The sequence below is a fragment of the Puma concolor genome, chromosome C2, assembly GCF_028749965.1.
Source record: "Puma concolor isolate L17-30 chromosome C2, mPumCon1.1.hap2, whole genome shotgun sequence".
In the NCBI taxonomy this organism is placed as follows: domain Eukaryota; kingdom Metazoa; phylum Chordata; class Mammalia; order Carnivora; family Felidae; genus Puma; species Puma concolor.
Genome location: NC_141675.1, coordinates 41,624,271 through 41,645,795, shown reverse-complemented (window position 1 = coordinate 41,645,795; position 21,525 = coordinate 41,624,271). Strand labels below are relative to the sequence as shown.

The 21,525-nt window shown below is 34.6% G+C and overlaps 1 protein-coding gene across 2 annotated transcripts in view; it reads left to right on the top strand.

Annotated features, from left to right (window-relative positions):
• LOC112849999 (phospholipid scramblase 2-like) overlaps positions 1 to 20,443 on the top strand; it is a 32,530-nt gene extending 12,087 nt beyond the window's left edge. The window contains exons 2-7 of one of the 2 annotated variants that reach the window (XM_025913616.2): positions 1,079 to 1,238; positions 5,414 to 5,456; positions 8,595 to 8,815; positions 10,647 to 10,808; positions 15,917 to 16,078; positions 20,343 to 20,443. In XM_025913616.2, coding sequence (XP_025769401.1) covers positions 1,146 to 1,238; positions 5,414 to 5,456; positions 8,595 to 8,815; positions 10,647 to 10,808; positions 15,917 to 16,078; positions 20,343 to 20,372 — 711 coding nt within the window. In that variant the 5' untranslated portion in view covers positions 1,079 to 1,145 and the 3' untranslated portion in view covers positions 20,373 to 20,443. The remainder of the gene's footprint in view (positions 1 to 1,078; positions 1,239 to 5,413; positions 5,457 to 8,594; positions 8,816 to 10,646; positions 10,809 to 15,916; positions 16,079 to 20,342) is intronic. The other variant, XM_086720238.1, reaches the window with a different exon arrangement.
• Positions 20,444 to 21,525: the final 1,082 nt, after the last annotated feature.

Here is a 21,525-nt window from a genome sequence, read left to right as displayed (position 1 = left end):
CAAATAACAAGTGTTTGCAAGAATACTGAGAAATTAGAACTCTCATACATTGCCAGTGTTCATGTAAAATGTGCTAGCCACTTTGTAAAACATTTTGCTGTTCTTCAAAATTTTAATCATAAAAATGTAAATAAACAGCTAAACTAAAAAAAATCGCAATTTGCATTTTTTCTCTCTTTTGCTACCATCTTTTCTTTCTTTCTCTTTATCTCAGCTCTAACTTCATAATCTGATTATTTGGAATGCCATCTATTTAAAACTCACTCTTATATTCTGTAGTAAATGTTTTTCCAAAACACATCTTTCTCTTACCATGATTGATGTTCATCTCTTGCATTTATGTTGTCATTGCTTATTTATTTCTTTTTCTTTTTTTATCTCTTACTTATTTCTTATTTTATTTTAATGTACCTGAATGAGAGTAAACTTTAATATTTGCCTCAAAACAATGTAATGAATTCTGTAATACCTTAAATGTGTTTATAAGCACTTAGAATCATCCTCCTAAATTTTGAGCTAGAAGCACGGGTTTGTGCATTTATTTTGTAAGTTTAATTCTGATACAACCTGAGGAAAATACAGAGAATAATGAGACTTTATTCAGGGCCAGAAAGAAAAATTTGACTCCATATATATTTATTCTAAGTTTGTCAGAATCACAGAACTAGAGATAGATGGTTCTCCAAACCTCAATTTAAAAATTTTTGTCTGATCTTTATGCAGAACAAACTGTTATGTCCACCATAACACGTCTTTCAACATAGAAGAGAAAGAAGGCATCTAATCATTGTCAATTGATTCTGAACCTAAAGAATTAAGTGTATTTAAAAAGATCAAGGGCCACATAGGAATGTGTGTAACAATTACACAGTTTATGATACTGGTATCAACTGGGATTTCTTGTATGCCTGAGATTCCTTTTTGGTTTTAGTTGAGAATAAAATTCTAAATATTTCAGTTGAAACCAATTAAAAAAAAATCAGTATGGGTGATGTTTACACCATTAAATAAAGAAAAATGAACCTGAAATTGAAGTTGGTTCTTGTCTCAAACCAGGTTAATGTTTCTTTCATTTTAGATTTTAGAGATAAAAAGAGAAATCTCTTCCATCTGTCACATGCGTGAGTATTTATACAATCTTGACTATGGCTTTTCGTAATCGTCAGTCCATGATACAATGGATGCAAACACCAGGGATAATACCCAATTGTCCACCCGGATTGGAATATCTGACTCAGGTATGGTAATGTGCTTCTGGTTGGAATGGCAAGAATATGAATTTGATAGTTTCAAAATACAATGTGTGTTATAGGAAAGCCTTTTGACTGCGGATTGAAGTATTTTACCTGTAACATTAAGATTTTTACATTTAATTTAAAATTTTGATTGAAGTAGTAAATTTACATTGTAGACATTATAACATTGCCATTTACAAATGTATTTCCTGAAAAGTCCATTTAAAAATGAATACTTGCTTTTTAAAGTAGGAAATTGGATTTTGAGAATGTAAGTAAAAACTGGCTTCAGGAATCTTCAGTTCGTCTATCTACTTAGGTATGGGAAGCCTGATATGCAATCGTGAAATGTGCACTATTACTAGGAAGATTGTCTCCAGTTCTCTACCAGATTTAATGACACTGAATTACTATCTTGTTTATTCAATCAATTCTGATTTAATTTCCTGTAATGCTGTCTCTGAATAATTAAGTTTGGCATTTCACATGACTAATCACTGGCCTCATCTTAGTTTTCGATACTTTAAAAGCTAAAGAGTATGTATGTTCCTTCTTAAAAAGGTTATTTACATTTTCAGTGCTTAATTATAAACTTGTCGCAAACAATGATATCAATCTAAGAAGATTCAATTTTGAATGTAAGTAAAGGGTAAAACTATGTTAAATTTTTTATTCTAAATTACAGTATAGATATTTCTCTGAATTAAAAAAAATATTTCTAATAAGTCTTTAAAAAATTTTGTGAACCTACTTTACAGACTGATAGTTTTTCATTTCCCTTTTCTTTTTTTTTATGTTTTTATTTTAATTCCAGTCAGTTAACATACAGTGTCGTATTACTGTACAATACAGTGATTCAACACTTCCATAAAACACCTGGTGCTCATCACAGGTACACTCCTTAGTACCCAACACCTATTTAACCCACCCCTCTTCATTTCCTTTTCCTGTGGTAAAAAAAAAAAAAAAAAGTTAAAACTTCACATTTAAATTAACTGACAAATGTTTCTCCTTAAGAAAGCCTTAACTATGGCAAATCTTCTTAATATTTCTATCCTAATAAATTGAAAGTTATGTCCATTTCTTAAAAAAAAATTTAATGTTTATTTATTTTTGAGAGAGAGAGAGAGACAGAGCACGAGCAGAGGAAGGCAGAGAGAGAGGGAGACACTGAATACTAAGCAGGCTTCAGGCTCTAAGCTGTCAGCATAGAGCCCATTGCAGGGCTAGAACTCACAAACCATGAGATCATGACCCAAGCCAAAGTCGGATGCCCAACCAATTGAGCCACCCAGGAGCCCCTATAATTCCACTTCTTAGGAATTAGGGGGTATGTCTCCATGTATTTCATACTTATTAAGCTCATTTAGTGGGGGTATATTTCATAAGCAATGCTCCCTTACATGCAAAGGAGATCTTATCAATCTCCCAATTTCTCTCTGAAATTCCTCAGCTACCAGATCTTCTGGTTTAAAGATAGTTTAAAAACCTAGTAAGTGTTGTGTATGTGGGGACACAGCAACAACTCATAAAGTGATACCATGTAGGATCTGAGTATTGCCTAAGTTGTTTTTTTTTTTTATTTTTTTAAATATAAATCATGGTAATAAGTGAAGAACAGTTGAAACCTAAAGATGCTATTCACTGTATAAGACCAAATCGTCTCATGGTATGACCCATTGTTTTTTGGTTTTGTTTTAATTTTTTCATTAGAGAGAGAGAGAGAGAGAGAGAGAGAGAGAGAGAGAGAGATCGAGCATGGGGGAGGGGCAGAAAGAGAGGGAAAGAGAGAATCCCAAGCAGGCTCCACACTCTTGGTTCGTGAGCTCCTGACCTCAACTGAAGTCAAGAGTCATGCTTAACATCATGCTTAACTGACTGAGCCACTCAGGTGCCCCCGTGTGACCGGTCTTATAACACACCAGAGGGTCCTGCCTCCTTTTTTAAATTTTTTTTTTTAACGTTTATTTATTTTTGAGACAGAGAGAGACAGAGCATGAACGGGGGAGGGTCAGAAAGAGAGGGAGACACAGAATCCGAAACAGGCTCCAGGCTCTGTTTCAGCACAGAGCCCGAGGTGGGGCTGGAACTCACGGACCGCGAAATCATGACCTGAGCCGAAGTCAGCCGCTTAACCGACTGAGCCACACAGGCGCCCCTCCTGCCTCCTTTGAAATAACATTCACACTGCACAGATGATTGCATTTAGACTCATTCCTGGTTCACATTTTCTTTTCTGCTTTTTGTTTTCACATCTCCACAGCCACACTGCCTCCCATGTTTTCAGATTTCTCATGCTCCAGAATTCAGATCATTTTGTTATTTTGTATCTGTCTACACATTTCTGCAGACAGCCCTGCAAGCCCTTTATTGATTCAGAATGTTTTCAGAGAAATGCAGTTAAGCTCTGGTAGTGAGGTATCCCTTGCACACTCCCAGGCTCCTTCCAATGTTCCAGATGAGAAGCTGGAAAACACAACAGTAAAAACTAGAAAGGAATCTAAATCTTTGAGGCTAAGAGCCGCCACTTAGAAGATGACCTTGACTCTATCATCATTGTATTCATTACACAAAATATTTAAACTCCTCATGTGCATGTAACACCTGCTTCTGCTTCCATTGTTTCAAGCTCATTTATCTTTTTGTCTTTGTGGTAGTTGTGTTTGATACTACAAACTAAAAAGGTGCTTTTATCAACAAGATTTCTCAAAACATTTACAGAACTAGCTTTGAGGAAATCTAGATTTTTCCCAGCATCAGCATTTGGATTAGTAATTGTATTTTCTCACTGTGATGTTGGTCTGTGTAAATAACCAACTAGTGACTCTTGGGTTCATTATTTTTTTTAGTATAACTGACATACAATATTATATTAATTTCATATGTGTAACTTAGTGATTTGAAAGGTTTGTACTTTGTGTTCTTTTTACAAGTATAGCTAACATCTGTCCCATTACACCCAACACTAATACAATATCATTGTATTCCTTACACTGTGCTTTTTATTCCCATGACTTATTCATTCCATAACTGGAAACCTATATCTCCCACTCCCTTTTACCTTTTTTGCCCAACTCCCTACACCCCACTCCCCTCGGGCAACCATTAGTTTTTTCTCTATATTTATAGGTCTGATTGCTGCTTTCATTTGTTTTTTGTTTTGTTTTGTTTTTTAGATTCCACTTATGAGTGGAATCATATGTATTTGTCTTTCTCAGTCTGACTTATTTCACTTAGCATAAATCTTCTAGGTCCATCCATGTTGTCTCAAATAGCACCATTTCATCCTTTTTGATGGCTGTGTAATATTCCATTGTGTATATATACTACATTTTTCTTATCCATTCATCTATTGATGGACATTTAGGTTGCTTCCATATCTTGGCTATTGTAAACAATGCTGCAATAAGTATAAGGGTACATATATATTGTTTTATTTTTAGTCTCTGTGTGACCCACCAGTGGCAGAGAGTTCCAGTCCCTCTTTTCTTTTTTGCTTTTGTCTATTTGTAGAATTGCCAGATAAAATACAAGACACTGAGTTACATTTGAATTTCAGATAAATATTTTTTAGGTTAATGTTTCATGCATTATTTGGCATATAGTTGTGGTAATAATTATTCATTATTTAGCTGAAATTCAAGTTTAACTGAGCATTCTGGTGTTTTTGCTTTGTTTTATTTTGTTTTCCTAAATCTAGCAACCCTATCAATTTGGTCACAGAATTTCACTTATAGCATGTAAAGTCTTCTAGTCTTCACTATCTTTAACATGGAACAGACGACCTTTTTTCCCACATCTTCTACTTCCCTAAAGAGAGCATTGAGGAACGTTACCTGCTTGCATGATGGGTTTGGGTTTCTATTTAAGACATCTTTATAATTATATTTAACTCATAATTGTGCTTTGGATAAATGTCTGACTGTACTTGTAATTGTTTAATACTTAACAAAAACATTTTTAGAGTATACTGTATATGGATGGCCAGAAAAAAAAAAAAAACCTACCTCACATTTAGACTAGTATATAACATTTGACAGAAAATAGAGAGATGTCAATAATAGGTCAATTACTTTAAATGTCCTAAATATAGGTATTAACGTATATGTTTATTGGTAGATACTTTAAGTTTAATTTAATTACTTCATACTACCTATCTTTATTTTCTACTCTATTAGATAAATCAGTTACTAGTGTGTCAACGTTTCGATCTTCTGGAAGGTATGTACCAAACACACAGATATATTCACTCTTGAATGTATAACTTGTGCTGTAGCTCAGCCACTCCCTATACATTAAAATGCTTCATGTGACTGGGCAAAAATAAACCTTGAAGTATGGTGAGAATATACAGAAGTCCATAGTCAATGATAGATAAATACAATAGTAGTCTTCTCATGGAAAAGGACAAAGGTATTGGCTCCAGATCACTCCTAAAAATTCTAGTCTGCACTTTTAGTCCTGCTAAACAGTAGGTCTATTTCCTAAAAGAGTCTTCCCATCCTAAATTCCTCAAATACAGGTATTTCAGAGAAGCAGTGATTGCAGATCCTTCAGGAATTCTGCTAGGAGAAGCAGAATCCAGGTAAGTTTCTGGGCAGTTCAATTCCACTCCCAAGCCAGAGAAATTGTTCTTTAGAATGCAACTGTTTACCTCTATCTCCTCAACTTAGTACAAGTATTTGTTTCATGTATATGAGGCTATGATACATGTAAATAAAATTAAATCAGTGTTTAGTTAAAAAAAATTATCACCATTGTGACTCTGTGTATACACGTTAGAGAATCTAAGACTAAAATAGACATTTATGGTTTGGTTTTATTCACAAAAACTTTTCAATTTTGGCATTCAAAAATGAATGTTTTCTTTGTTTTTTTTTTCCTGCTGCCCTGCACTGAATGACTCATTTTATGAATGACCATTTATTCCAGAATCCCCACTGAATACCTATAATGAACAAGACACAATGGTAGCCATTTGAGAAAATCAAAGAGTCAGACCTGGGCTTTCCCTGAAATGTGGGTGAATATACTTAAATAAAATACATAGTATGGAGCCATAAAATTAATGAGAGAAGGAAAAACCAATTGTGAGAATTTATAGGACAGAAAAAGCCACAGTTATAATTTATAGTACTTATAATACTTAACAATTTAAGTAGTCACAGAAATAGCAAAAATATTGAGAAAAATCTAACCATCTATGTTATAGGGAACTAATTTTCCAAACTACTTATTCTCAAAGTGTGGTTGCCAGACCACCAGCATCAACATCATCTGGGAACATGTTGGAAATCCAGTTCCCAAGCTTCATCACAGACCTACTAAATCACAAAATCTAGAGGTGGGGTTCCACTACCTGTGTTTTAGCAAGCCCTCCAGATGGTTCTGATGCAGGCTAAAAATTGCTCTAAATGATACATTCATATAATTTAACATTGTGCATTTATTTAAAAGAATGAGACAGGTCTACAGAATTGTCAGGAATAGCTCCAAGATATATTGCTAAGTATCAAAAATAATTACAAAGTAGTGCATATAATAATGTGTGTGTGTGTGCATTTAAATTTTTTTTTAATTTTAAAATTTAAAAATTTTTAAAATTCGTGCCATGCCTATGTAATTCCTACTCATAAGAAGAAATTAAATTTAAAAGGCAGTCAAAATACTTTTTCATCAATACTGAATCAGGATTTATCTTTGAATATTAAATAAAAATGAATATCTTTTAAATGTTTTTGTAATATGAAAACAATTATGTTCATAGGCCACCAAAATCATTAAAAAATGAGGAAATTCTGTAAATACCTGTTTCCAAGGTTAACATTAAAATGAAATGCTAAATGTATATTAGTGTAACATATACTTATTAAACATACTCATTCAAGAACATCTGAAATTTTAATAAAAGGTAGGAAAAAATATCATCCTTGTACAACTACTGATATATTTCCTTTGAAGGCTTGTAAAAAATATTCCTTTGATGAATTTTTTAAATCACGTTTAATCATTGTCTATGCAATTTTTTTAGAGTTATTCACTTAATGGGGTTTTTTTTGGTTTTATTTATCTTAAAACCCAACTTTTTTTTTTTTAGATTTCAAGGTTTTATTTAAATTCTACTTAACATCACTTGCATGTAACAGCCAGTGCTCATCACAACTAGTGCCCTCCATAATACCCATCACCCATTTAGCCCATCCCCCCACCCACTTGCCTCCATCAACCCTCAATTTGTTCTCTATCCTTAAGAGTTTCTTATGGCTTGCTTCCCTCTTTCTTTTTGTTGCCCTTTCCCTTATGTTCATCTGCTTTGTTTCTTAAATTGTAATATGAGTGAAATCATATGGTATTTGTCTTTATCTGAGTCACTTATTTCACTTAGCATAAGAAACTCTAGCTCCATCCGTGTCATTGAAAATGGCAAGATTTCATTCTTTTTGACGGCTGAGTGATATTCCATTGTATATACACACATCTTGTTTATTCATTCATCAGTTGATAGACACTTAGGCTTTTCCCATAGTTTGGCTATTGTTGTTAATGCTGCCATAAGCATTGGGGTGCATGTGCCCCTTCAAATCAGTATTTCGTATCCTTTAGGTAAATGCCCAGGAGTGCAATTGCTGGGTCATAGGTCGTTCTATTTTTAACTTTTTCAGGACCCTCCATACTTAAAACCCAACATTTTTAAAAGCAACACAATAATCCTCAAAGGGGATACTATTATTGCCTCTTGTTGGGTATTTACTTTGTTTCTTTGTTTCCATTTTACTTTTCTAAGTAGGGCAGAAGTGAACATTTGGTATAGAAATCACTTAAACAAATTTAGGACTGTTTTTTCTGTATGATCACAGAAGTAAAATTATTAGGACAAAAGATAACATTTCCATTTGCTTGCAAAAGAGATGAATTTAATTATTATCTTATGTGGATAATATATAAAAGTGCTTACTGTCTCCAGTTTAGCATCAGGAAAATATTTTTTCTTGGGTTCTACTATCCAGATTAAAGACTGAATGTCTTTTTCATATCCTCAGGAAGAAAAAGATGAAGAGGAATAACATTTAACATAATTCAAAACATAATAGTAACATGACAGTAAATAGAGTTAATTTCTCAGAAATTCAAAAATGGTTAAAAAAAAAAGCTATTATGGAATTTTAGCAGTGAAAGGGACCAGAGAGTAGCTATATCTGTTTTAGTTTTTGTAAGGCAAAAATAAGACACCGATGAAGATAAGTGACTTACAGTCAAGTAATTTATTACCAAACCTAAGTTGCATATTTGAAGGTAATTTAATAGGCAATTTACATGTCTCCCATCACTAATAAAACACCACATTGTTTCATTCTTTAGTTCTCGGTTGTTTTGCAACAAGTAAAAAATATGAAGTCATGAACAATCAAGGACACAGAATTTATTATGCAGAAGAAAGAAGTAATTGTTTTCTCCGATATCTCTGTGGACCTTCAAGACCTTTTACCATGACAATTTATGATAATGTAGGCCGTGATGTCATTACTATGCATAGAACTCTAAGAAGTAGCTGTTGCTGGAGAAACTGCTATGTACAAAAGGTCAGTAAATATTGTTTCTACATGATTGAGAATGTATCTGAATTCTTTCAAAAAAGCCTCAGCACTGAGCAGTATGTTACAACATTGGGTTTGGCTACACAAAATTTTCCAGAATGAAATATGTTAGAGAATTATGTATTTGTATCACATACCTGTAACAGAGTGAGAATAATACACAATACTGTAAATATTTTTCAGGCAATGGAGATCACAAGATCTTTAGGTTTATCAAAGTTTTCTATTCTAAAATAGTGTGGTTTTTATTTGAATTTTTCTGCATGTACTTTTCAGCCTTTGAATGGAGTGTCAATGAATTAGGGGCTGTGAAGTCTCATTCCATTTTCAGCTGTGTTTCTCAGACTGGTCCCTTGAGCTTTCACTGAGTGGGATCCCTTTCTTTCCTTTCTTGTTAGTGATATCTGGATTCCTAGGATCTCAGGAATAGCTTGTTGTTGTCACTTGTCTCACTACATCCACTTGTATTTTGAGATGTGGAGCTATAATTTTTGCATCTACTTTTGATAAAGAATTTGATAGTGGTTTTGTTTGTTTAGCTATCATACTTGTCCTGTCCTTTTCTGTGAGAGTTTTGAGAAGATTCACAAGCTACATCACCACTGCCACCTTCTTGACTTAGCAGTCTGAGGAATACTTATACATGGTGAGAGAGAGAGAGAGAGAGAGAGAAAGGAAGGAAGGAAGGAAGGAAGGAAGGAAGGAAGGAAGGGAGGAAGGGAGGGAGGAAGAAGGAAGGAAGGAAGAAAAAAAAGAGAGGGAGAAAGAGAAAAAATTATATTCTAGAGAAACAATGCCTCTCAAACTCTCGTTTCTTTTTTTTTTTTTTCAAACTCTCGTTTCTTAGGCCACCTGTATTCTTCTTCAGAAAGAACTAGTATTACAAGTTTAACTATTCTACCAGCATTATTCTATGAATATTTGTGTAATATGCACATATGTATGCCATACATGTGTCTTTTTAACAAAATTGGCAGATATTCTTCTCTAATTTTTTAATACAAAACAATGTAACGTGAAGATTACATCAGTATGTATAGAGCTTCCTCCGCACTTAAAAATGCTTGGATAATAACCCATCGTGTAGATGGTACACCATAATTTATACAACCAATCTCTGAACTGGGCTTTACTTTAAAAACTTTTTTTAATGTTTATTTATTTTTTGAGAGAGAGACAGAGCACGAGAGGGGGAGGGGCAGAGAGAGAGAGAGGGAGACACAGAATCTGAAACAGGCTCCAGGCTCCGAGCTGTCAGCACAGAACTCAACGCAGGGCTGGAACTCACCAACCATGAGATCACGACCTAAGGTGCTTAAACAACTGAGCCACCCAGGCGCCCTGAACTGAGTGTTAAATCACAATCAACTTAAAGTGCTTTAGTGAATTTAAATTTACATTTGCATAGAGGGACAAAAGTCCTTCACATATTGGTAATAGAACAGTTGTCGGTGCGACTGGGGTTTAAGACATGTCTCATGAGCATGGCAATTTAAAAAGTGATCTTCATAAACACCTAAAAAATGTTATTATCCCCCTTTTGCAAATGGAAAACGAGTTACAGAGAGTTTAGGGACACGTCCACATTTCATGTAGTAAATGAACAGCAGCATCAGGTCTCAATTTGGGGGGTTCAATACCTACATCCTAGTTTTTTTTCACTTCCACGTCCATTCCCAAACATAGGGCATGCTTTAAACACAGAAAGTTCTGTTCACCTATACAAAACACTAATAGGTAGCATATAACTAATTTGCTGCTTACAAATCAAAATAAATCTCATTTGACCAATACTACATTTCTCAATCTTTTGTAGCTAAAAGTTGAAGCTCCTCCTGGTGAAAAAATTGGATATGTGTATCAATACTTTCACCCATTTTTGCCAAAGTTTAAAATAAAAAATGAGAATAAGGAGGATGTAATGAAAATTAGAGGGCCATGTATGCTTTCCAGCTGTGTCACGGATCTAGATTTTAATGTGAGTATTATAAGATAATCATGTTCAAATTAGTTGTTTGACTATTTTCTAATATATTAATAAATCTGATTAAAATAAGATAAAAATGTTATCATGATGTTATAACTATTTGACTATTTTTTAAATTGAGTTTCTAACGCATAGTTTCCTTGCTTCATTGAGGCTTACACACTTGTGATTATAAGCCATCTTTTTTTTAGTTTTCTTTTAATTTTTTTTAACATTTATTCACTTTTGAGAGATAGAGAGAGAGAGAAAGAGAGAGTTCAAGTAGGGGAAGGGCAGAGAGAGAGGGAGACACAGAATCTGAAGCAGGCTCCAGGCTCTGAGCTGTCAGCACAGAGCCCGACGCGGGACTTGAACTCATGGACTGTGAGATCACAGCCTGAGCCAAAGTCAGATGCTCAACCGACTGAGCCACCCAGGTACCCATAGGGCATCTTTTTAAGCTGTATTTCAAGTATGTAGTTATTAAACAAGTATGGTATTTAATATTTCAAGGAGTAGTGAAAGAGAAAATTAAGCTTTATTGCAATGAACAATGACATAAATTGGGCATTAATTATAAATTTTAAATAATATAATAATATAATAAATAAGTTATATATAAATGTTATATAAATATTTGTGTTAATTTTTATAAAATTCTGAAACTCTTATGATACAATTTTGTTAAATTTTTATGTGTTTATGTGTTTACTGATACATTTATCAGATTATGGCCAACATTCAGATAATAATTTGGGAGGTTAACTACTAAAAATACTAAATATAGTTAACAAAACTAAGCAACCGGCTAACTACACTTAGTTAAATCTGGTTTCCTAAGCAACATTCCTAAGCAATATTCCTAAGAATACTGTTGGTTTGATACAATATTTGATTGGAAAAAAGTATTCGGTCTTCTATTAAGGACATGTTTGCTTGTTTTTTTAATCTGAAATCATGTCTCCGTTTTTTTTTCCTTCTCTAGAATTATGTTAATTCAGTTTAGTAATTACTGATCTGATTGGCACCTGCATGTACTGATTAAGTAAAACATATTTAAGCAAATGAATTATGACAATAACATGGTTAGTTTCAAAAATGAATAAAATGAACACACAGGATTCTACTCTTTTGTATTTCAAGTTGAAAACCAATGGAACAGAGTGGCCTATGCATAAAACTCTAGAAGCCAAAGCTACAGTGGTTCATTATTTTTTTTTTTTTAATTTTTTTTTTCAACATTTATTTATTTTTGGACAGAGAGAGACAGAGCATGAACGGGGGAGAGGCAGAGAGAGAGGGAGACACAGAATCGGAAACAGGCTCCAGGCTCTGAGCCATCAGCCCAGAGCCTGACACGGGGCTCGAACTCACGGACCGCGAGATCGTGACCTGGCTGAAGTCGGACGCTTAACCGACTGCGCCACCCAGGCGCCCCAATGTGGTTCATTATTAATGACATAAAAAAATAAAATGCTTTCCGTGTGTTGTTTATATCTCACACGATATAATAAATCCTACTTTATTCAGATATCTTCGGAGCCTTCTCTAAGGTTTTGTATAAAATACTTCCTCTTTCTTCTAAGCGTGAAACAAAGTGATTTTATAGCTGGCACTCTTTGGGTAAACTCTAAGAATCAGCAAGAAAGGGAAGTACAATGCTGTGAAAAAGTCATGTTGTGAACGAATGTGGGCAGCCCTTTCAATACTTTTGGTTATGAAGAGTAGGAAAGAGATAAAGGAGTAATGAGTTACAGGAACAGGGACTATGGTAAGGGAAGTAAGCCATTCATCTTGGGTACAAAATTTAAGAAAGCACCAAAAAACTGAATAATTCAGGCAAATGATAACTTGAATATAATCTTTTTTAAAATCAATCTTTTTAAAAATTAAAATCATAATGCATATCCATTATGAACAAATTTATAAACAAAAATTTAAGACAGAAACTGACTATGCACTTGTGTGACTTATCTCACTGCTTTACCCTCATCCTATTCCCGGCTGAATGGGGCACAAGGTGGATAGGAAGGTATTTTTGAAAGGTATATCCTCAGCATGTTTTGATTTTAAAGGAAAGGCTCCAAATGGGAGGGAAAGTGTGGAGAAACAGTAGATGTTAAATATTTGATGAATTCTGCTCTTACTTGGTATGGGACCTAGTGCACATATAGGAAATAAGCCTCAAACGGGAGCAGAAATAGCTTATTCATCATATTCACCATAACAGGAAGGAAGTAGGGAGTGTTGGTATAGATACAATACTGTCTGTGTCCATTTGTATGTAGATATTTCTCTCTCTCTCTCTCTCTCTCTCTCTCTCTATATATATATATATATACACACACATACATATATATTAATGTAAATGTATTTTCCTTGTGACTTTCTTAAAAACATATTCTTTTCCCGGGGCGCCTGGGTGGCGCAGTCGGTTAAGCGTCCGACTTCAGCCAGGTCACGATCTCGCGGTCCGTGAGTTCGAGCCCCGCATCGGGCTCTGGGCTGATGGCTCAGAGCCTGGAGCCTGTTTCCGATTCTGTGTCTCCCTCTCTCTCTGCCCCTCCCCCGTTCATGCTCTGTCTCTCTCTGTCCCAAAAATAAATAAACGTTAAAAAAAAAAATTATATATATATATATATATATACACACACATACATATATATTAATGTAAATGTATTTTCCTTGTGACTTTCTTAAAAACATATTCTTTTCCCGGGGCGCCTGGGTGGCGCAGTCGGTTAAGCGTCCGACTTCAGCCAGGTCACGATCTCGCGGTCCGTGAGTTCGAGCCCCGCGTCAGGCTCTGGGCTGATGGCTCAGAGCCTGGAGCCTGTTTCCGATTCTGTGTCTCCCTCTCTCTCTGCCCCTCCCCCGTTCATGCTCTGTCTCTCTCTATCCCAAAAATAAATAAACGTTGAAAAAAAAAAAAAACATATTCTTTTCTTTACCTTACTTTGTTGTAAAAATATATATAGGAGGGGCACCTGCGCGGCTCAGTCAGTTGAATGTCTGGCTCATGATTTTGGCTCAAGTCATGATCCCAGTGTCATGGGATTGTACCCCACATCAGGCTCCTCACTGAGCATGGAGGCTGCTTAAGATTCCCTTTCCCTTGGGGCATGTGGGTGGCTCAGTCAGTTGAGCATCCGACTTTGGCACAGGTCATGATCTCACAGTTTGTGGGTTCGAGCCCTGCATCAGACTCTGTGCTGATGGCTCAGAGCCTGGAGCCTGCTTCAGATTCTGTGTCTCCCTCTCTCTCTGCCCCTCCCCCACTAGCACTCTGTCTCTGTCTCTCTGTCTCAAAAATAAACATTAAAAAAAATTATCTTTCTCTCTGCTCTACTCCCCCACATGTGCACACTATCTCTTTTTAAAATAAAAAAATACAGTATATGATATATATAACTTACAAAATATGTGTTAATTGACTATTCATGCTATTAGAGAAGATGACGTTCTAGGAATTAGTAAGTTCCTGTCAACTAGTTTCCATTTTCTTTGCAATGTAAAATATAAGATATTAGGCTAAGGATGAGGGAGAGTGGCATTGCCAGTTAGTTACGAAAACACTGGAGAAATTTTGACAAGATTACACAAAACTCTTCCATATCTTTCTTTTCCCAAATTCCTTAACGTTACTTACAAGGCTATGTATGATCTATCTCTTCATACCTCTCTTTTCTCATTTTCTGCAACTAGCCCCATTCTTCACTTTGCTCCAGCCCCTCCCAACTCAGGGCCTTTTCACATGTTGCTGACTCTCTCACTACTACCCTGATCACTAATTCCTATTGATCCTCTAAGTCTCGACTTAAATGGTGCTTTGCCTAAGAGGCTCCCTGTAAAATCACCCCCCCCCCCGCCCAATTCTTTAAGCCTGCCTATTATCTCCCAACTGTATTCCATTACATCAGCCTACCTTTTCCTCCATGGCATTCATTACCAGACAAGTAGTAGGAGTTATCACAGATAAATTTATTTTCTTATATAAATATTGTCTTATATGAATATCTCTTATATTGAGAAATAAATATTAGTTGGTATGAGAAGTGATGCTCTAGGGAACTTCGATAAGTAGGGAGAAAAGGGGATGAGAAAGGGTAGAGGGATTCAGAAAATTAAGATCTCAATAAAGAGCTAACTGTGTAAAACAGATGAAAAACTAGTGGTTTTCATTTAAAGTTAAATTGATTCTCAAGTCAAATTTAAGCAATTATATTTATTAAGCATATATATTGATATAATTTATATGTAATATAAAGTTATCACATATAAAATACCATATGTATCATATACAGCTGACCTTTGAACAACACAGGTTTAAAATGCACAGGTCGGGGCGCCTGGGTGGCGCAGTCGGTTAAGCATCTGACTTCAGCCAGGTCACGATCTCGCGGTCTGTGAGTTCGAGCCCCACGTCGGGCTCTGGGCTGATGGCTCAGAGCCTGGAGCCTGTTTCCGATTCTGTGTCTCCCTCTCTCTCTGCCCCTCCCCCGTTCATGCTCTGTCTCTCTCTGTCCTAAAAATAAATAAACGTTGAAAAAAAAAATTAAAAAAAAAATGCACAGGTCCACTTATATGCAGATTTTTGCCAATAAATATATGTACAGTAGCGTAAGGATATTTTCTCTTCCTTATGATTTTCTTAATAACATTTTCTTTTTTCTAGCTTATTTTACTGTAAGAATACAGTATATAATACATATAACATAAAATATATATTAATTGATTTATGTTATCAGTATGACTTCTTGTCAATAGTAGGCTATTAGTGGTTAAGGTTTTGGGGAATCCGTTGTTATACACAGATTTTCAACTGCCCAGGGGTCTTAGCACCTCTAACCCCTGTGTTATTCAAGGGTGGACTGTATAATCAATTGTGTACAATAATTTGAACATCTTCTTTTAGATAGATATTGTCTGTAGGTGTTTTTCCAAGTTATTATGTATCATATTGCACATTCTATTTATTGCAGGAAACGACCAACATGATTATAACTCATATGGTTATATTTAATTACTAAAATCGAGATAGGAATACCTATTTTTATTTCAGATCTTTCATCTAAGATTATATATATACATATATACATATATATATTTTTTTCTTTTAGTTATTGTCTCTGGATGAAGAAATAGTTCTTGGCAAAATTTCAAAAAAATGGGCTGGATTTATGAGGGAACTATTCACCAATGCTGATAAATTTGGAATCCAGTTTCCATTGGATCTTGATGTTAAGATAAAAGCACTGATGCTTGGAGCAAGTTTCCTCATTGTGAGGCTACTTTTATTTTATTTAGCTTAAAATCCTATTTTCTGAGATTACCATTGCACCTTTGCTAATATTTTTGCTCAAATCTAGATTGACCGCAAATTGTATTTTTTGGTCTAGTTTTAAGTCCCCAAAATCATATCATGGATTTAGTTTTCACATTGCAAAGGGTGTAAAAACTAGTGTCCTGTAAACATGATCACTGAAGTTGAAATCCTTGATGAAAAATGAGACTAAATTGCTAAAACTAGGAACAAAATGGCTTGTTCATTGTAACTTACTGTTATTTCCTACAATTTAAAAATGTTATAAGTTTCTTTTTGTAATCACTGTTAATTTGGAAACTATAGATATGTAGACATTTTAAGAAGGAAAATATTGCTCTTGATTATATTAGGGTCTTTGGAGCCAAATGAACATAAGAAATTACCTTCATTCTCTAAATATTATGAAATGATAAAAAATGGCAAGAGACATATGCAGGTCTGGGTCACACAATGCCTCATAAATAGTATTAAAAATTTGGAGAAACAGAAAAAAAAAACAGATTAAGTAGTATATTGAATATAACTGAAGAAAAAGGGAACAAAGAAATGCGGTAGAGAAAAGGATTCATAACGTAGTAGAGAGAGACAAATCAATATGATAATCAAGAGTTCCAAATAAGATACGAGAACAGGTAACTCCTAAAAAAAATTTCAGAACCAAGAAATATGAACTCAGTGATACATAAAGGACAAATATCCTAAGTAATATAACTTAAAATTAACATCTAAATATAGATGTTAAGAGTGAAGCAGAATAGCAAAGAAAAATAAGTAACCACAAAGGAAAGACAAATCACCTGCAAGCAATGAGACTGACAACTGACTTCTCAACAGAAACAGCGGAAGCCAGAAGACCGTAGAATGATATCTTCAAGGTACTGATTAAAAAACAATCTTGGGACGCCTGGGTGGCTCAGTGGTTAAGGTCCGACTTTGGCTCAGGTCACGATCTCGCAGTTGGTGGGTTTGAGCCCTGCATCGGGTTCTGTGCTGGCAGTTCAGAGCCTGGAACCTGTTTCTGATTCTGTGTCTCCCTCTCTCTGCCCTTCCCCCACTCGTGCTCCCTCCCTCTCTCTCTCTCTAAATAAACATTAAAAAAAAATCTTAACTCTCACATTCTATTTTCTTCAAGACTATATCTTAAAGATGAAAGTAAAATAAATAAATTTGCATATCAAGAAACCCAGATTTTTACAACACCTAGATTATTGTAAAGTGTATACAACACTTCAGGAAGAAGGAGCATGCTCTGAAAACGATCATCTGAGGTTCAATAATATTCATGAGCAAATAAAATGCTAGCCACATTTGTTAATGTAAACATGTTTTTAAAAATAAAATAATAGCAAATATCTAATTTGTGAGGTCAAAAAAAAAACAAAACAAAAATACTAGCTAATAAAAATATATGAGTTATGAGAAGTTATTAGAATTAAAATGTTCTAAGGTCTTTGTATTGTTCAGGAGATAAGTTAAATGTGCATGTTAAAATGTCATGGGTAATGAGTAAAATAACAAAAAGACTGGAAATTTGAAACTAGTATAGAGGAAAAGTGGGAATAAAATACCAGAAAGCAAATAAACCACCAAACAAACAAAACCCACAGTGGGGGAAAAAGGAGAGAAAAGCATGGAGAAAGTTGGGGCAAAAAGAAATAGAAAATTGAAATGGTAGAAAATAATTATTCAGTTATATCAAGATATCAATTAAATATGTTCTATACAATTTTGTTTACAATATTCACAATAAATGTAAATGGGAAAAACTTGCAAGTTAAAAAATAGAAATTGTTAGGTTAGATTTTTAACATTTTTTTTTATTATTTATTCATTTTTTGAGAGAAAGAGAGAGAGTGAGCATGAGTGGGGGAGGGGCAGAGAGAGAGGGAGACACAGAATCCGAAGCAGGCTGCAGGCTCTGAGCTGTCGGCAGGGATCCTGATGTGGGGCTTGAACCCACCAACCACGAGATCATGACCTGAGCCGAAGTCAGATGCCCTACTGACTGAGCCACCCAGGCGCCCTTAAATTATATTTTTAAATTATCCCCAGGTTCTTAATGGGTGACAAATCTAAATTAATGAAAAAAAATGTAAAGAAAGAAAATATGGGTAAATGTATAACAGAAAAATACTAACCACAAAAGCTAGTAAAGCTAATACAAAAAAATTTTATTTTAAGACAAAAAAACATTAGGGATAGAGATCGAGAAGGTAACTACATTATTAATAAAAATTCCATTCAAAAGAAATATAATAATTCTTGACTTTGTGCCCCTAAGATCAATGTTATACAATGTTTATCAATGTTTAACATTGAGAAAAATGTTATATTGTTAGAGAATGACAAGTTCATCATAGTGGGAAATTTATGCACCCCTTTCGATTTTTACTTGGTGTAGGAGACAGAAATATAGTAAAATTATTTAAAATTTGAACCAAAAAAAGTAAGGTTGATTTAATGGATGCATGTAGAACTTTGTGTTAAACAAGTAGATAATATAAGTTGTTCTCAAAAAAAGGTTTTTACAAGAATTATTCTCATAATGGGCCAAGAAATAAGTCTCAACAAATTTCAGGGAACTGGTATCACTTGGACCTTGGTGTCACAGCAAATAACATTAAATTAGAAATTGATTGGGGCGCCTGGGTGGCTTGGTCGGTTGAGCGTCTGACTTCGGCTCAGGTCATGATCTCACCGTCCGTGAGTTCGAGCCCTGCGTCGGGCTCTGTGCTGACAGCTCAGAGCCTGGAGCCTGTTATGGATTCTGTGTCTCCCTCTCTCTCTGCCCCTCCCCTGTTAATGCTCTGTTTCTCTCTGTCTCAAAAATAAATAATCGTTAAAAGCAAAAATTTAAATTAGAAATTGATAAAGATACACATTTTAAAATATTTGGTATATATAGAAATGTGTACATAACTCAGGGGTAAAAAGTAACACATAATAAAATTTTAAAATATATCAAATTGTATACTAACTAAAATATTACACACCGAATCTTTTGGGATGCAAGTAAAGTTAAAGAGCAATGTATAACTGTAAATACTTGCTGAAGAAAAGAAGAAAAGTGGAAAATTAATGAGCTAACTTTCATCTCTAAAAGGTTTGTAAAAGAACAGAACAAACCCAAACCAAACATAAGGAAGGAGATGGTGAATTATTGACCAAAGATAAATGAACAAACAGCACCCATCCCTGGTCTCTAGATGGAAAGAATTTTTAAAGTAAATAAATCACAAAGTAACAAACTACTAAATTACAATACCTTAAACTTCTGTACCTTAAAACAAATTACAATATTAAATATTTAATAGCAAACAATAAAGGAAATATGTGCTTCAAATATGACCAAGGAATAAATAATATCCTTATATTAATATAAATTTTACCCCTTTTCATTTTTTCTAATGACAAAGTCTCAATGCTGATGAAAGTTTAGGAAATCAGGCAGTCATGAGCTACAGGTACAATTTTGGGGAACAAACTGAAAACATCGATTAAAATTTTTTTTTCCATTAAAATTTTTAATGTTCATATATTTCATATGCTTTACTTTCTTCTAAAAAACTAATACAAATGCAGAAAAATAATTATGTGTACTCTAGTAAATAGCAATGTATACTCTCTGTAGCAAACATCACTCTAATAAATTAAAAACCTAAAACAACCTAAAATATACAGTATGAGATTTATTAAAACCACATTATGAGACATCTCTAAAACAGAACGTTAAAGACTCAAACTAAATGTTCAATAAATGAACTTTAATGGCATGAATACTCAGAATATATTATGCAGTAAAAATAATAGGTTATAAGCATATTATTATACCAATTGTGTGTGTCTGGAAAGACTTTGAATCAAAATATTAGTGGTAGTTTTGCAAGGATTGGAAATACAATGTTTTCCCTTCTCTATTCCTACACTTTTTTATATTAAGTATACATGATGAAAAAGTATAGAAAAAATGAAGTAGAATTAGTTGCTGTTCTCTAAGGGCCTTTATATTCAAATTTATTATGTTGGTGTGTTTGAGAGTAGACAAATATTCATTCTTATTCCCTTAGAAGTTGCTTTCTTATAGGTCTGATTCTCAGAATTCTCTTTTAATAGGTTTTATAATCATGCTATTATAACACAGGACCCTAAAATCACTCTCATGTCTAAGGCCTGCACCTTAAAAACCAACCTAATTACATTCCTTTTTCATTTTATTCTAGGACTACATGTACTTTGAACACTGGCCATAAGTTTTGCAGCTTTCAGCAAAATTAAACAACTTTCACTGAGAATATTTAAATAAAGTTTTATTTCACTATAATTATTTGTATAAATTTCTTCTGCATAATAAACCACACCACAATTTAGGAACTTGAAGCGATCATTTTATTTAGCCCAGGATTCTGCTGTACAGTTCTCCAGGTCAAGACCTTGTTCACTCTTGCGTGTACAGTCAGTTAACAGATTGCTTGGGGACTCTCTCATCCCAGGTGGCCTCATTCATATGTTGTCCGAGACAATAGGAGCACCAAGCCTCATATTTTACATCATCTAGGAGGCTAGCCAAAGCTTCTACACATGATAACTAACTCTGTTACAAAGGCATCAGGAACACAAGCTCAATGTTCAAGCTCATTTCAAGCCTCTGCTTCAGTTATGCTTACTAATGTCCCATTGGACAAAGCAGGTCACACAGCCAAGTCCAGATTCAAGGAATGGAAAAATAGACTCAATTTCTTTATAGGAGTCGCTGCAAAATACTACTTATTTGCAGCACAATATATTATTGTGACATTGCATAATATCACAATTAACAGAACAGGTGATGTTTCTTGATTTATGTTTGTTATAGACTGAATGTTTGCGTTCCCCAAAATGCATATGTTGAAATCCCCAGTGTGATTGTATTTGATAATGGCCTTTGGGATATGGCTAGGTCATGAGAGTGGAGCCCTCATGACAATGGTGCCGTTTTACAAGAAGCACCAGAGAACTCCCCTGTGCTTTCACCATATAAAAACATAGCAAGTCACCAAACTCCACACCCAAAAAACAAATAATCCAGTGAAGAAATGGGCAGAAAACATGAATAGACACTTCTCTAAAGAAGATATCCAGATGGCCAACAGGCACATGAAAAGATGCTCAACGTTGCTCCTCATCAGGGAAATACAAATCAAAACCACACTCAGATATCACCTCACGCCAGTCAGAGTGGCCAAAAATGAACAAATCAGGAGACTATAGATGCTGGAGAGGATGTGGAGAAACGGGAACCCTCTTGCACTGTTGGTGGGAATGCAAACTGGTGCAGCCACTCTGGAAAACAGTGTGGAGGTTCCTCAAAGAATTAAAAATAGACCTACCCTATGACCCAGCAGTAGCACTGCTAGGAATTTACCC